The sequence below is a fragment of the Panthera leo genome, chromosome C1 (assembly GCF_018350215.1).
Source record: "Panthera leo isolate Ple1 chromosome C1, P.leo_Ple1_pat1.1, whole genome shotgun sequence".
Taxonomy (NCBI): Eukaryota; Metazoa; Chordata; class Mammalia; order Carnivora; family Felidae; genus Panthera; species Panthera leo.
Window position 1 is genome coordinate 12,667,684 of NC_056686.1, and position 13,078 is coordinate 12,680,761.

The window sequence follows — 13,078 nt, forward strand, 5'->3', positions numbered from 1 at the left end:
TTTCTATTTCTTTTTTCTTTGGCCCATGAGTTCTCTAGTCTCATACTGTTTAATTTCCAGTTGTTTGAGGATTTTCCCATATCATTCTGCTTTTGACTTCTAGCTTAATTCCTTAAGGATAAGAGAATGTGATTTCTGTGATTTCAATTCTACATCTGTGAACGTTTGTTTTGTGGCTCATAAGGTGGCTTATCTTGGTGAGTGTCCCACGTGCTTTTGAAAAGAATGTGCGTTCTGCTTTTGTTTAATGGAATGCTTTATAAACGTCAGTTGGAAAATGAGCAAAGATGTGAAAATCCTCAACAGCCAGCTTGGCTTGTCTACTTTTTCTCTCAGTTACTGGGAAAGGGATCGAAGCCTCCAGGTTGAGTGGTAGATTTTTCTATTTCTCTTTATGAGTCTTTTAGTCTTTGCTTAAAGAGTTTGAGTACCTGTTCGATGCACATATGTTTAGGGTTATGATGACATTTTGGTGAGCTAACCTTTTACCACTATGCAACATCTGTCTTTGTTCCCGGTGATAGTCTTTGTTCGGAAGCCAAGTTGGTCTGATACTAGGGTAGCTGTTGCTGCTTTCATTTGATTTGTTCTTATGTGGTTTTATCTCTTTCTATCCTTTTACTTGGAACCAATCTTTATCATTGTATTTAAAGTGGATTTCTTGGAGACAGTCTATAGTTAGGTCTTTTTGTTGTTGTTATTCCAAACTGAAAGTCTCTGTCTTGTAATTGGCATGGCTTGGGACATTTTATTTTAGTGTAATTGTTGATACGGTTGGATATAGGGCTACTGCTTTTGTCTCCCCACCCTGCTCTGTGCTTCCATTTCTCTGTTCTGTCTTTCCTGCCATGTTTTAGATTATGTGAATGTTTTTTAGTATTCTATTTTACTTTATCTATTGGATTTTGGGGCTTATTTCTTTGTATTATTATTATTATTATTATTATTATTATTATTATTTTGCTTGCCCTTGGGATTGCCACATATATGCCTAGCCTTCAACGTTCTAATTAGAGTCCATATTTAACACTTCACATAGCGTGTAAAACTTGCAACCACAAAGGTTCCTTCCCCCACCTCATAGGGGTTATATGTATGACATCTGCTGACACTGGAAACCCCAGCACACGTTGTTACAATTTTTTGCTTTCAATGGCTCTTACCGATTTTTAAGAGGAAGACATTATTGTCCAACTACTTACCAAATCTGCTGTTCTTCCTTCACTCTGGGGGTTCCAGATTCCGACATCATTTTCCTTCAACCTGAAGAGCTTTCATTAACATTTCTTAAAGAATTGTTCTGGGGGTGAATGTTCTTTGTTTTCCTTCAACTAAGAATGTCTTATTTTGTCTTCATTCCTGAAGGATACTCTTGGTGGGTATAGAATTCTGGGTTGACATTTCTTTCTGATGAGAAGTCTGCAGTCAGCCTAATTGTCGTTCCCCCATCTATATAATGCTTTTCCTTTTTCTCTAGAGGCTTTCAGCATTGAGCAAGAGAAAACCTTGGTATTCAGCGGTTGCCTACACTGTTGTCTACACGTGTTTTATTTATTTATTTATTTATTAAAAAAAAATTTTAACGTTTATTTTTGAGAGAGAGAGAGAGAGACAGAGTGCAAGCAGGGGAGGAGGAGAGAGAGAGGAAGCCACAGTATCCGAAGCAGGCTCCAGGCTCTGAGCTGTCAGCACAGAGCCTGATGCGGGGCTTGAACTCACGAACGGTGAGATCATGACCTGAGCCAAAGTCGGATGCTCAACTAACTGAGCCCCCCAGGCGCCCCCACACATGTTTTACTTTTTAACGGATTCTCTTCAGGATGTGCTGAGCTTCCTGAATTGGCAGATTTATGTCATTCACCAAATTTGGGAAATTTTTAGCCATTATTACTTCAAATATTTTTTATTAAAAAAATTTTTTTAATGTTCATTTATTTTTGAAAGAAAGAGAGAGAGAGAGAGAAAGAGAGAGAGAGAGAGAGAGAGAGAGAGAGAGACAGAATCTGAACTGTCTCCTGACAGGCTCTGAACTGTCAGGACAGAGCCCAAAGTGGGGCTCGAACTCATGAACTGTGAGATCATGACCTGAGCTGAAGTCAGACGCTTAACTGACAGAGCCACCCAGGTACTCGGCTTCAAATATTTTTTACTGTGGGACTTCAGTGACATGAATATTAGACTTTTTTATATAGTCCCATGGGTCTCTGAAGCTTTTTTTTTAATTATTTCTTTCCTGTTTTTCAGTTTGGAAAACTTCTATTGATACCATTTTTATTTATTTTTTGAGAGAGAGAGAGAGCGCATGCCAGTGGGGAGGGGTAGAGAGAGAGGGGGGGAGAGAGGGAATCCCAAGCAGGCTTTGTGTTGTCAGCACAGAGCCTGATACAGGCCTTGAACTCACGAATCCTGGGATCATGACCCAAGCTGAAATCAAGAGTCGGTTGGTTGGTTAACCGACTGAGCCACCCAGGCGCCCCTCTATTGCTATCTTAATTTCTCTTATTCATTGCTCTGACACCTTTATTCTACTGCTGCACAGATTTTTTTTTTCTTTTTGACAAATTCCAGCTATTATGTATACCTCTTGCTTCTTTTTATAGTATCTACTTCTCGCTGAAAACACATGTCTGTCCATTGACTTCCAGCCTGTCTACCTTGACGTCCATTGTAACAGCTAATCGGATGTCTTCAGGAATATTCCAGCATCCGGGTCAGCTCAGGGTTGGCATGGGCATGTTTTCCCTGAAGGAGCGGTCAGTTACATTTTCCCGATGCTTTGCGTGTTGAGTAATTTTGGTTTCTGTGTGGGGTGTCCTGAATGTCATGCCGTGAAACCCTGTGTTCTGTGAAACTCCCCTGGAGATCGGCTTGCTTTCTTGGTTCTGTTTTAGCGGCCCACACACATCCAGCGCCCAGGTGGGCTCAGACCATCCGGGGGGCAGTGGTTCCAATGTCGGGTCGGCTCGTAGGGCCTTCCCTCTGCTGCTTTGGGTCAATCCCTCACATGCACAGGCAAGCCTGGGCTCTGACCCAGTTCTTAACACAGAACGAGGGGATCCCTCCTCTGCTGTCTTCTTTCCACATTCTCTGACTTACAGAGGCCCCCTTTCCTGATCTTCTGGCCAGAAAGACAGGTTTTCTCTTGGTCTTACTTGTCAGTGACCCACTCCTGAAGCCCTGCCGGGAACCTGCCTCAGAGAAAAGGGAAATAGAACGGCCGAGAACCTCACCTCCAAGTTTTCATTCTTCTTTCATCTGCCGCTTTGGCTTTTCTTTCGCTTTTTGCATCTTATCCGATGTTGTTAGTTACATTCAGTGGCAGGCGGGGCTGTGCTGGGCTTCCTCCATCCCGACCGGTAACAGAAGCCTGCGAAAATCTTTACGGTAATGTTTTTCTGTGACCCAGGATCAGAAAACGTACATCGTGTGGGTGACTCTGTCCTAACATTTCTTTTCTTGCGGACTCCGCTGATGTTTTTGCCACCCCAGAGCCGGTTTTGTAGACCCCGTCTCCCACCCCTCAGGCTTTCCTCCATTGGCGACGTTCCAATGAGATGCTTTATGCCAAGGCTACCGGTGGCTTCCGTGTGGCTTAAATTCCACAGATTTTTCCTTGGTCTTCATCTAGTTTCTCTCTTCTCGAGATACTTTCTCTGCTTGGCCTCTGAGACGCCCCGCCAGCCCCTCGGCCATTCCTTCTTATCCTCTTTGCTGGTTGCTTCTCAACGCCCAGCTCCCAGACCTTAAATTACCCACAGGCGTCGGGCTTGATCTACCTCAAGGCTCTTCGTGAGTTCACCCATCCCCAAAACTGGCAATTTCATCCACTCAGTAAGTTCCAATTATATCTCCAGCTCAGACATCTGCAGACTCTGCCGCCAGACATCGTCACACGTGCCCAGCAGGCATCACAAACTGTTCGCACATCCAACATAAACTTCCCGACTCCCTCCCTGCCCCAGACCCGCTCCTCCTACTGTCGTCTCCATCTCAGTGAGTGGGTACTTCATTCTTGTGGCTTTCCAGGCCCCAGATCTTGATGTCTTCCTTTATCCTTCTCCCGGTCCCACACTCCACCGTAACGGCCTTTCCTAAACCCATCCAGGGGCCGACCACTTCCCACCCTCGTCACTGCTGCTTCCATTGTGCAAGCTACCTACCATCACCTGTCACCACCTTTCCATCCCCTGCTTCTATCTCTGCGGTCCCTTGTTCATATCAGCCCAAATTATGTATGGACATCTTGAGTCAGATCATGTCCTTCCTGTGCTCATCCCCCTCCAGTGGTTTCCCACGTCTCTAAACAAACAAAGGCCTGCAAGGCCCACCCAAGACCTTCAGCACCCTTCCCTCTGCCCGCTACATCCCCACCATCCTGGCATCCCGGCTGTTCCTAGAACACATCCAGCAGTTTCTTCCTCAGGGCCTTTGCACCTGCTGTTCCTTCGGCTTAGATGCTTTTCCAGGTAATCACATGCCTTATTCTCTCACTTCAGTCCTCTGCTCAAATGTCAGCTGATGGAGAGGCCTTTTCTGGCTGCCCCACTGAGAACAACACCACACCTCTGTGTTCCTTATTCTTTGTGTCCCTCTTACCAGATTTTACTTTTTTTAAAGAAATTTTTACATTTGTTTATTTTAGAGAGGCAGAGCACAAATGGGGGGAGGGGCAGAGAGAGAGGGAAACACAGAATCTGAAGCAGGCTCCAGGCCCTGAGCTGCCAGCACAGAGCCCGACGCGGGGCTCGAACTCACAAACTGTGAGATCGTGACCTGAGCCAAAGTCGGACGCTTAACCGACTGAGCCACCCAGGCACCCCTACTTTTCTTCATTGTGCTAATCGCCTCTCCCCCCCTCCCCTGCCCCCAGCATGATATATCTGGTCTGGTGCTGACTGACAGTCTTTCTCAGTAGGGTGGAAGGACCAGGAGGGCAGGAGCCACTCAGTCTACGAGAGTTCTCGGTACATAGAGGGTGCTCGGTAGGAGCTTGTGGAGTAAATGACTGTAAAAATGCTTTTGAGTATGTAGGTTTCATGTCTGTCTACTTCCTTTCTGTGTTCTAGTCCAGGAGAGGAATGGCCCACTGCCTCCCCCGCCTTCTGCTCCCAGGCCAGGTCACTTGGGCCACCGGCCTGGAGTCCCCTCCCCCCTGCCAGCCTCCTGACGCACAACCACAGTGGGGTCGCATGATTCCGAACGCCCAGGCCAGGGAAGCGTTCGCCGGTTACCCTGCTCTTGTGATGCGGGGAACCCGGGGGCAGAGCTCTTTTCCCGGAATGCCATCCGGGCCCGCCGCTGTCCATCACCGGGTGATGCAGTGTGAGGAAATCCGTCACTCAGCCTGGCAGCACGCCAGGGAGGAGGCCGACACCTTGGCCCCATCTCTCTTCTCCTTTTTACCCCATCTGATGTCAGAGCGATTTCAAAGCGGTGAAGCCTAGTCACTGCCCCGAGGTTGGCGGTGCAGGGGAGCCGCTGGCCGGGGCCGGGCGGTGGCTGCCGTGCTCCCTAGTCGCGGGCCACCCAGAACTGAAGCAGAGCATATAGCTGGTGGAATACCAGCCCCAGAAATAACCTTCGGGCCCAGCTGCCTTCCTGGATGTCTGTCTTACAGGAAACACCCACGTGCATTCGAGACACCGTGTCTGCGGTCTGTGCAACAATTCATATTCTGCGAGGTGATTTCACGCGCTTTCATTTGTCCTCACGCCCACTGGGTTTTCCTTTAAAGTTTATTTATTTTGAGAGAGAGAGAGAGCGAGCACGAGCAGGGGAGGAGCAGAGAAAGGGGGAGACAGAGAATCCCAAGCAGGCTCCACACCGTCAGCTCCGAGCCCGACGTGGGGCTTGAACGCACGAACTGGGAGATCATGACCTGAGCCGAAACCAAGAGCCGGATGCTGAACCGACTGAGCCACCCAGGCGCCCCTAACATTTTTTACTTAGAGTAACAGTCACCCCTTTCAGCGTATAGGTGCATGAGTTGCCCAACACATCCGGTGATACTCACCCTCAACCCGGATATCGCATGGTTCCGTCATCACCCCAAATCCTGCCATGACCCCTCATGGGCAACCGCCCCCCCCTTCCCTCCACCTCCAGCTGCTGGCAGCCACGGATCTGTTTTCTGTCCTTATAATTTGCCTTTCCCAGAATTGTCACGGGATTCGAATCATACAGTCGTTGCCTTTTGAGTCTGGCTTCCTTCCCTCGGTGCGCTTGAGATTTCTTCTGTGTGACTATGCGTACCAGTCATTCGGTGCTGAGTATTAGTCCGCTGGATGGAGATTCGTCTATCCATTCCCCATCCGAGGGATCTTGAGGCAGTCGCTGGGGTTTTGGTCGTTATGAATAGAGCAACTATTGACGTGAGCATCAGGTGAACATATGTTTTCGTTTCCTTGGGAGAAAACCTAGGAATGGGGATCCTAGGGATGGCGGGGGTGTATTTCGCTTTAGAGGAGAAACTGCCAGACTGTTTTCTAAATTGCGTTTCCTCCAGCCGTGCTCGAGGGCACTGGTCCTCCACCTCCTCACCAGCGTCGGGTCTGGTCAGCCTCTAACCTTGGCCGTTCCCTTAGCCACACGGTGCTGCTTTTAATTTTCATGTTTCTGGTGATTCATGATGCCCAGCGCCTTTTCATATGGCTCCTTGCCATCCGTGTATCTTCTTTTGTGACATGTTGAGATCTTTTGGCCCCTTGAAAACGTGGATTGTTTTTCTTACGCCGAATTTTGTGAGTTCTTTGTATGCTCTTGGATGCAAGCGACTTATCAGACGTACGATTTGCAAATCCTTTCTCCCAGTCCGCGGCTTGTCTTTTTGTACCCTTCATGGTGTCTTTCTTTCTTCTTTTTTTTCACGGTGTCTTTCAAAGTGCAAATTTCTTAAATTTTGACAAAGGCCAGTGTATCAGTTCATTCTTCTAAGGGCCAGGCTGATGATGTTCCATCTAAGAAAATTTTGCTGTATCTGAGGTCACAGTGATTTTCGCCTCTGTTTCTTTGGGTAGTTTTAGTATGGCTTTAGGTTTTCCACGTAGATCTGTGACCCATTTTGAGTTAGTTTTTTATAAGGTGTGAGGTATGGATTAAGGTTCGTTTTTGTTGGCGTGTGGACATCCAGTCGTTCCCAACCGTTTCTCGTAAAGACTGTTCCTCCTCCCTTTCGTTGTTTTTGCACCTTGCCAAACACCAGTTCTCCTTCTCTGCGAAGATCTGTGTCTGGACTCCTCATTCTGTCTCAGGCACCTCTGTCACTAGCCTTTCACCAATGCCGCATCGTGTTGGCTGCTGGACTTTTGCAGTAAGTCTGGAAATCCCATAGTGAGTCCACCTACCTTTCCAGCATGGCGTTTATTATTCCCCCCACTTTACGGGTGTCGGAACTGTCCATGATCATGCTTAGCCAACCTGCTGACAGCCTGGCCTCCCTTATGTAGTAACTCAGCTGCCTGGCTCCTACTCAAAACCCGCTTCTCGTGCCTAGCCTGATGCTCAGAGTGTGGCCTTTGGGATCTGCTCTGGGTACAGGTGTCAGCCCTGCTTCTCGGTTGTGTGGCCCTGGGAAAGTAATTTTAAGCCCTCCGTGCCTCAGTATCCCCACCTGTAGAATGGGTGCAACCGTGCTACCTGCCTTACAGGTGGGTATGAACATGGAATGATTGCCAGCTCAAGCCATTGGAAGCCTGCTGCTGTTTGATCATTTTTGGCAGGCACGAATGGCAGTTTTACATCGTTCAACCTCACCGGCAAACTCCCTCCTAGAGCTAGACAGAGGGCGTGTACCCCGGAAAGGCGGCTTTGCCGGTGGCCACTGTCACCGTCGTTACCCCTGCTCATGATGCTGTCGCTAGTATGCTATTATCCCGGATGGCGGTGGCCCCTGAGGCTGACGTCCCTGAGTCCTTGAATCGGGCAGCCAACCACCACTGAGAGCTTCTGGGGGCAAAGCTTCTCACCAAGGCTTCCAAGAATAACACGGCCCGACCTCGACTCCCGTGGAGCGAAAGCGTGCCCCTGGTGTAACAGAGTGTGCAAAGCACAACGGGAGAAGTTGGTGGGAAGGAGGGCGTGGCAGGACTTCCCAGGCGGGGCCTTGTAGGATGATTAGGAGTTTGGGGCTGGAGGAACATTGCAGGCACAGCCTGCGTAAAGGCTTGGAAGGGGAGGCCGGCAGGCTTTAGGGGAGCCTGAGGCTTGATTCTGGGGTGGAGAGTGGGAAGCAGCCCACCGTGGCCTGGAATGGGTTCACAAGTAACTCCCCCCCTGTCTTTTCCTTCCACAGTCAAGTCCCGAAGATCCCTGCCTTCGCCATGGCCGCGAGAACCATTATCATCGACCACGGGTCTGGCTTTCTGAAGGCTGGCTTGTCTGGGTGGAACGAGCCCCAGATGGTCTTCCCGAGCATCGTGAACTACATCCCGTGCAGGGAGAACCCCGGCCCCAGCTATGCCCGAAGGCGCGTGAGTCTGGGCATCGACATTTGCCATCCTGATACCTTCAGCTACCCCATCCAGCGTGGCCGCGTCCTCAACTGGGAAGGCGTGGAGCACATCTGGTCATTTGTCCTGGAGAAACATAGGCGGGAGCATGAGGACTCCCCCGTGATGGTCACAGAGTGCCCTCTGAGGGAGCCCGCGGACCGACAGAAGACCCTGGAGGTAAGGCCTGGCACTTTGTGTTTGGACATGAGGAGGGTCGGGAGCTCCGTTTTCTAAAGAATCTGCCCCATCGCTGTCTCCTGAGTACCTACTGTGTGCCTGGCACCTGTTCTAGGCAAGATGGGGTTCACGGAGTTTCCTCCAACAGACGGGGACATGGCAGTGGAAATAGTCTATGAAGATGGGGAGACGCTGGGTACTTTGTTCATGGATTCCGAAATGTTCAGAGATCATGTTCCATCCTTGGGGAAGACTTGACCTTGAATAAGTTACCCACTAAGAATTCCGGAGAGTGATCACTGCTAGAAACAAAATGAAATGGGGTGATAGCTGGCTGGTGGGGAGAGGGTGATTAGGGAGGGTTTCTCTGAGGAGGTGATTTCAGTCACCAGGGAGGATGGGAAGAGGGAGGCAGGAAGGTGAAGTCCCAGGGGTTGCGTCTTGTAGGCCCGAGCCTGTGGGTGGGGAGGGCTTTGATTTTACCCTAAGTCAAGTCTTGGCAAACTACAGCCAGTGGGCCAAAGTGGCCCACCATCTGTTGTTATAAATAAAGTTTTATTGGAACATAGCTATGTTCACCCATTTACATATCGTCCTTGGCTACTTTCATACCACAGAGCTGAGTAGTTGTGGCAGAGACTGTATATATAGCATGAAAAGGCTAAAAGACCTACTTATCGTAGGTTTGCTAGATAAAATGCACGTCTGAGCTGAATTTCAGATAAGCAACAGATAATACTTTAGTATAAGCGTGTCCCAAGTAGTGCATGGGACATACGTACACGAAAACATTGTTGTTTGTCTGAGAGTCAAATTTAATTGGGCAGCCTGTATTTTTGTTTGCTAAATTTGGCAACCCCGGCTGTCTAGCTTTTATAGGAAATGCTTGCCAACCCCCGCTCTAAATAGATCGGAAGCTCCTAGAGAGTTCTAAGTGGGACTCATATTTCATTTCCCATTCGAAAAAGAGGGCCTTGGCTTCCATTTGGGAAATGGATGGTGGCGGGACAGTATTCTGAGTCCGGGGATGGGGCAGCCCCCTCCCCCTGAGCGGGGGAGATGGGCCCGCTGGGGCAGGAAGTGGTGGCTGTGTGGCCAAAGGCCACGGGAGCCCCCACTGGTGCCACCTTTCTGTGTGTGTAGGGTCAGAAACATGGGGCTGCAGTCCGAACTGGGCAATTAGGGGGGCGGTGGGAGGGGGGTGCTCTGTAAAGATCTAGGGGGTGATGGGTGGGGGAGAAAATCAGCCTAGGGATTTTGCCAAACCCTAAATGTCAGAATCCCAGTTTTGCCTCCATGTGTGGAAAAAAAAAAAAAAGGCTTCACTTACCAGGAGGTGAGTGGATTTATCTCCCTCCCTTCTTCCCTCCTTCCTTCCTTCCCTCGCTTCCTTCTTTCCTTCCTTCCTCCCTCCCTTCCCCCTCCCCTTCCTTCCCCCCCCTCCTCCCCCCCCCCTTTTCTGGAGGCAGTGGTGGATATCCTACACTTGCTTCTTGTCTGATGTCTTCTTCCCTCTTCTAAAGAGATGGTCCAGGCGGCAGATCTGCCCTTGGCCGTAACCCCCCCTGGGTCCACCGCTGCTCACAGAGCCAAGCACCTCAGCACTGTTTCTGACACGCAGCTGACCGCCCTTCCCACCCCTCCACCCAAACGGGTCTTTCTGAATGTGGTCATCAAACTCCCCAGGGCAAATCCGACTCCGAATCCCTGTAGAGCCTCTCTGGTTTCCACAGCATGAGCTCCTGGGGGGGCCCTGTGCCCCACCTCCTCTGGGCACCGCCCCCCCCCCCCCCCCAGCCACCTGCCTCCATCCCTTGGGGACACAGGTCTGCACCGGCTTCCATTCTGAGAGCTGGGCACGTGGCTCAGTCTTGGGGAAGACGGAGCTGGATGGGGACCTTTTGTTCCGGAGGGGCGGGGGGCGGGATAACCCGGCGTCTCTCCTCCCTTCTTGCAGATTATGTTTGAGTTACTGGATGTGCCGTCCGTACTCCTGGCCGACCAGCTGGAGATGTCCCTGTACGCCTCGGGCCTCCTGACCGGCGTGGTGGTCGATTCCGGCTACGGCCTGACCCGCGTGCAGCCCTTCCATCTCGGCCGCCCCTTGCAGCCCGGCGGCAAGACGCTGGAGTTCGCGGGCCAGGATCTGGCGGCCTACCTCTTCAAGAGCCTCTTTAAGGAGGATTGCAATCGCCACAACCTGTTTCAGCTGGAAACGGTGGCCACCACGCAGATGAGCAAGTGCTATGTGCCGCAGAACCTGGGGGAGGCGCTCGACTTCCGCCAGAGCCTGCCGAGCGGCTCGGACGACGGCAACGCCTACCAGCTCCCCGACGGCACCCGCGTGGAGCTGACCCCCATGCAGCGGCTGGCCCCCGAGATGTTCTTCAGCCCCCAGGTGTTCGACCTGCAAGGGCCCGGCATCTCCCAGGCCGTGGTGGATGCCATCCTGGCCTGCGAGGCCTCCATGCACCCGCTGCTCACCTCCCACGTGATGGCCTGCGGGGGCAACACCCTGTACCCCGGCTTCACCAAGCGCCTGTACAAGGAGCTGATGACAGGTCATTTCTCCTCCTCCAAGGCCACCATGTGGGTGGGTTCCAACAGAAACTTCAGCGTCTGGCTGGGAGCGTCCGTCGTGGCCCATCTGTCTACCTACAGGTCCGAGTGGATGACCAAGGAGGAGTATGAGGAGAGTCTCAGGGTGTGACCTGTGGGCCCCTGGGTCCCGCCCCGCCCCGCCCGTGGGTTAGAGGGGATTAATTTCAGTGACGGGGGCCTGGGCAGGGGTGGGGTCAGCTGGTTTTGGAATTCCGAGTTCATGAGGGTTGTGTTTTTTTTTTTTTTTTTAGGTACTAGGGTTTTATCTTGTTTCAAGAGTGAGGTCCAGCCCATAGGAGGACAGGGTGTCGACCCTGGAAGCCTTCCGGAGGCAGTGTCTCCAGGGGGTGGTCTGTCATTTGGAGGGGAGTGATCACTTACCGTCTCCCTCGTAACCACTTAATTTTTCACTGGCATCTCCCTTGGGCTGTCCTGCTCTCAGTTCAGTAGGTTTTAACTGGGGCGAGCGAGATGGGACCTTGGGCTGGGGTCCCAGATGGGGTGGGATGGGAGAGGTGAAGTTTCTAGTCTTACTCATTCTTTCTGGCCAGGGACAAATTGCTACAGGTGAGCCAAAGGGCCCTCCCTCCATGGCCAGGGTTTTGTTTTATATGCAAATAAACTTCTTTGGAACCAGAGCTGGCTTCTGTCATGCGTGGCGGCAGGATGGACGGTCTCTGGGGAAGACGCAGGGAGCGGGAGTCCATGAGGACCCAGGTGGGGCCAGGGCAGCCTCTAGGGACCCGCCGAGTGGGATGTCAGGGGCCTGGAGCCTCTCGTTCTTTCTCTGCCACGTTCCCTCCCTTATCCCAGATGTCCCGAAATTCTGTTAAAGTTTGAGTTTCTACTCATGTAATATTTATTTCATACACGTTAGAAGACCTACTATGTGCTAGGCACTGGGGACCACGGAGGGATAGATGCCGGGTTTTCTGGCTTCAAGGAGATTGCGATCTATCGGGGGGACGGAGGCAGTAATTGAGGAACTCTGTTTGAGGTGACGGAGACTGAAATAATCAAATGTAACAAGGTCATGTGATCTGGGGGGAGGAGGATGCCTACTTTCCATGGGGCAGACTGAGAGAGACTGCTGGGGACCGTGGGAGACCGCCCCTCCTTCCTCGGCCGTGTGGTTACACTTTCCCAGCACCCCACCCCCACCCTGCAGTTAGGTAGGGTCATGTGACCATGCCACAGGCTCTGGCCAGTTCAGTGTGTGCCTGACCCTTAAAATCGCTCCATCAGCCTGCAGGATGCAGAGGATCCGATGGGGGAAGGGGGCCGAATGACTAGATGGAACATAGACCCCCCCTCCCCAAGCCCCACCCAACCCCGCTACACTGCCCTGGGACATGAGGAAAAATCGACCACCTTCAGCCACTGAGATTTGGGGCTGTTTTGTCACAGCAGCTGTTCTGCTCACCCTGACTCATAGAACTTACTATTTATGTAACAAATACTTTTTTCTCAGGGCACCTGGGTGGCTCAGTCGGTTAAGCGTCCAGCTCTTGACTTCGGCTCAGGTCATGATCTCATGGTTCACGGGTTTGAAGCCCCGCATCGGGCTCCATTCTGACAGGGCAGAGCCTGCTTGGGATTCTCTCTCCCTCTCTCTCTGCCCCTCCCCTACTTGCATGTGCACGCACGTGCACTCTCTCTCAAAATAAATTTGAACATATTTTTTTCTGCTGAGTGGCAAGCGTGGTGTTCAGATCCAGCGTGGGTTCTCAACCACTGTGTGATATGGCTCCTTGTGAACAGGGCTCTTGGTTCCCTAATGTGAATAGAGTCACAGGTGCAGTGGGTGGGGG

The 13,078-nt window shown here is 51.3% G+C and overlaps 1 protein-coding gene across 2 annotated transcripts in view; it reads left to right on the plus strand.

Moving 5' to 3' along the window:
• ACTL8 (actin like 8) overlaps window positions 1-11,890 on the plus strand; it is a 61,673-nt gene extending 49,783 nt beyond the window's left edge. For both annotated transcript variants that reach the window (XM_042953306.1, XM_042953307.1), the window contains 2 exons: window positions 8,291-8,666; window positions 10,624-11,890. In XM_042953306.1, the coding sequence (XP_042809240.1) occupies window positions 8,319-8,666; window positions 10,624-11,376 (1,101 nt within the window). In that variant the 5' untranslated portion in view covers window positions 8,291-8,318 and the 3' untranslated portion in view covers window positions 11,377-11,890. The remainder of the gene's footprint in view (window positions 1-8,290; window positions 8,667-10,623) is intronic.
• Window positions 11,891-13,078: the final 1,188 nt, after the last annotated feature.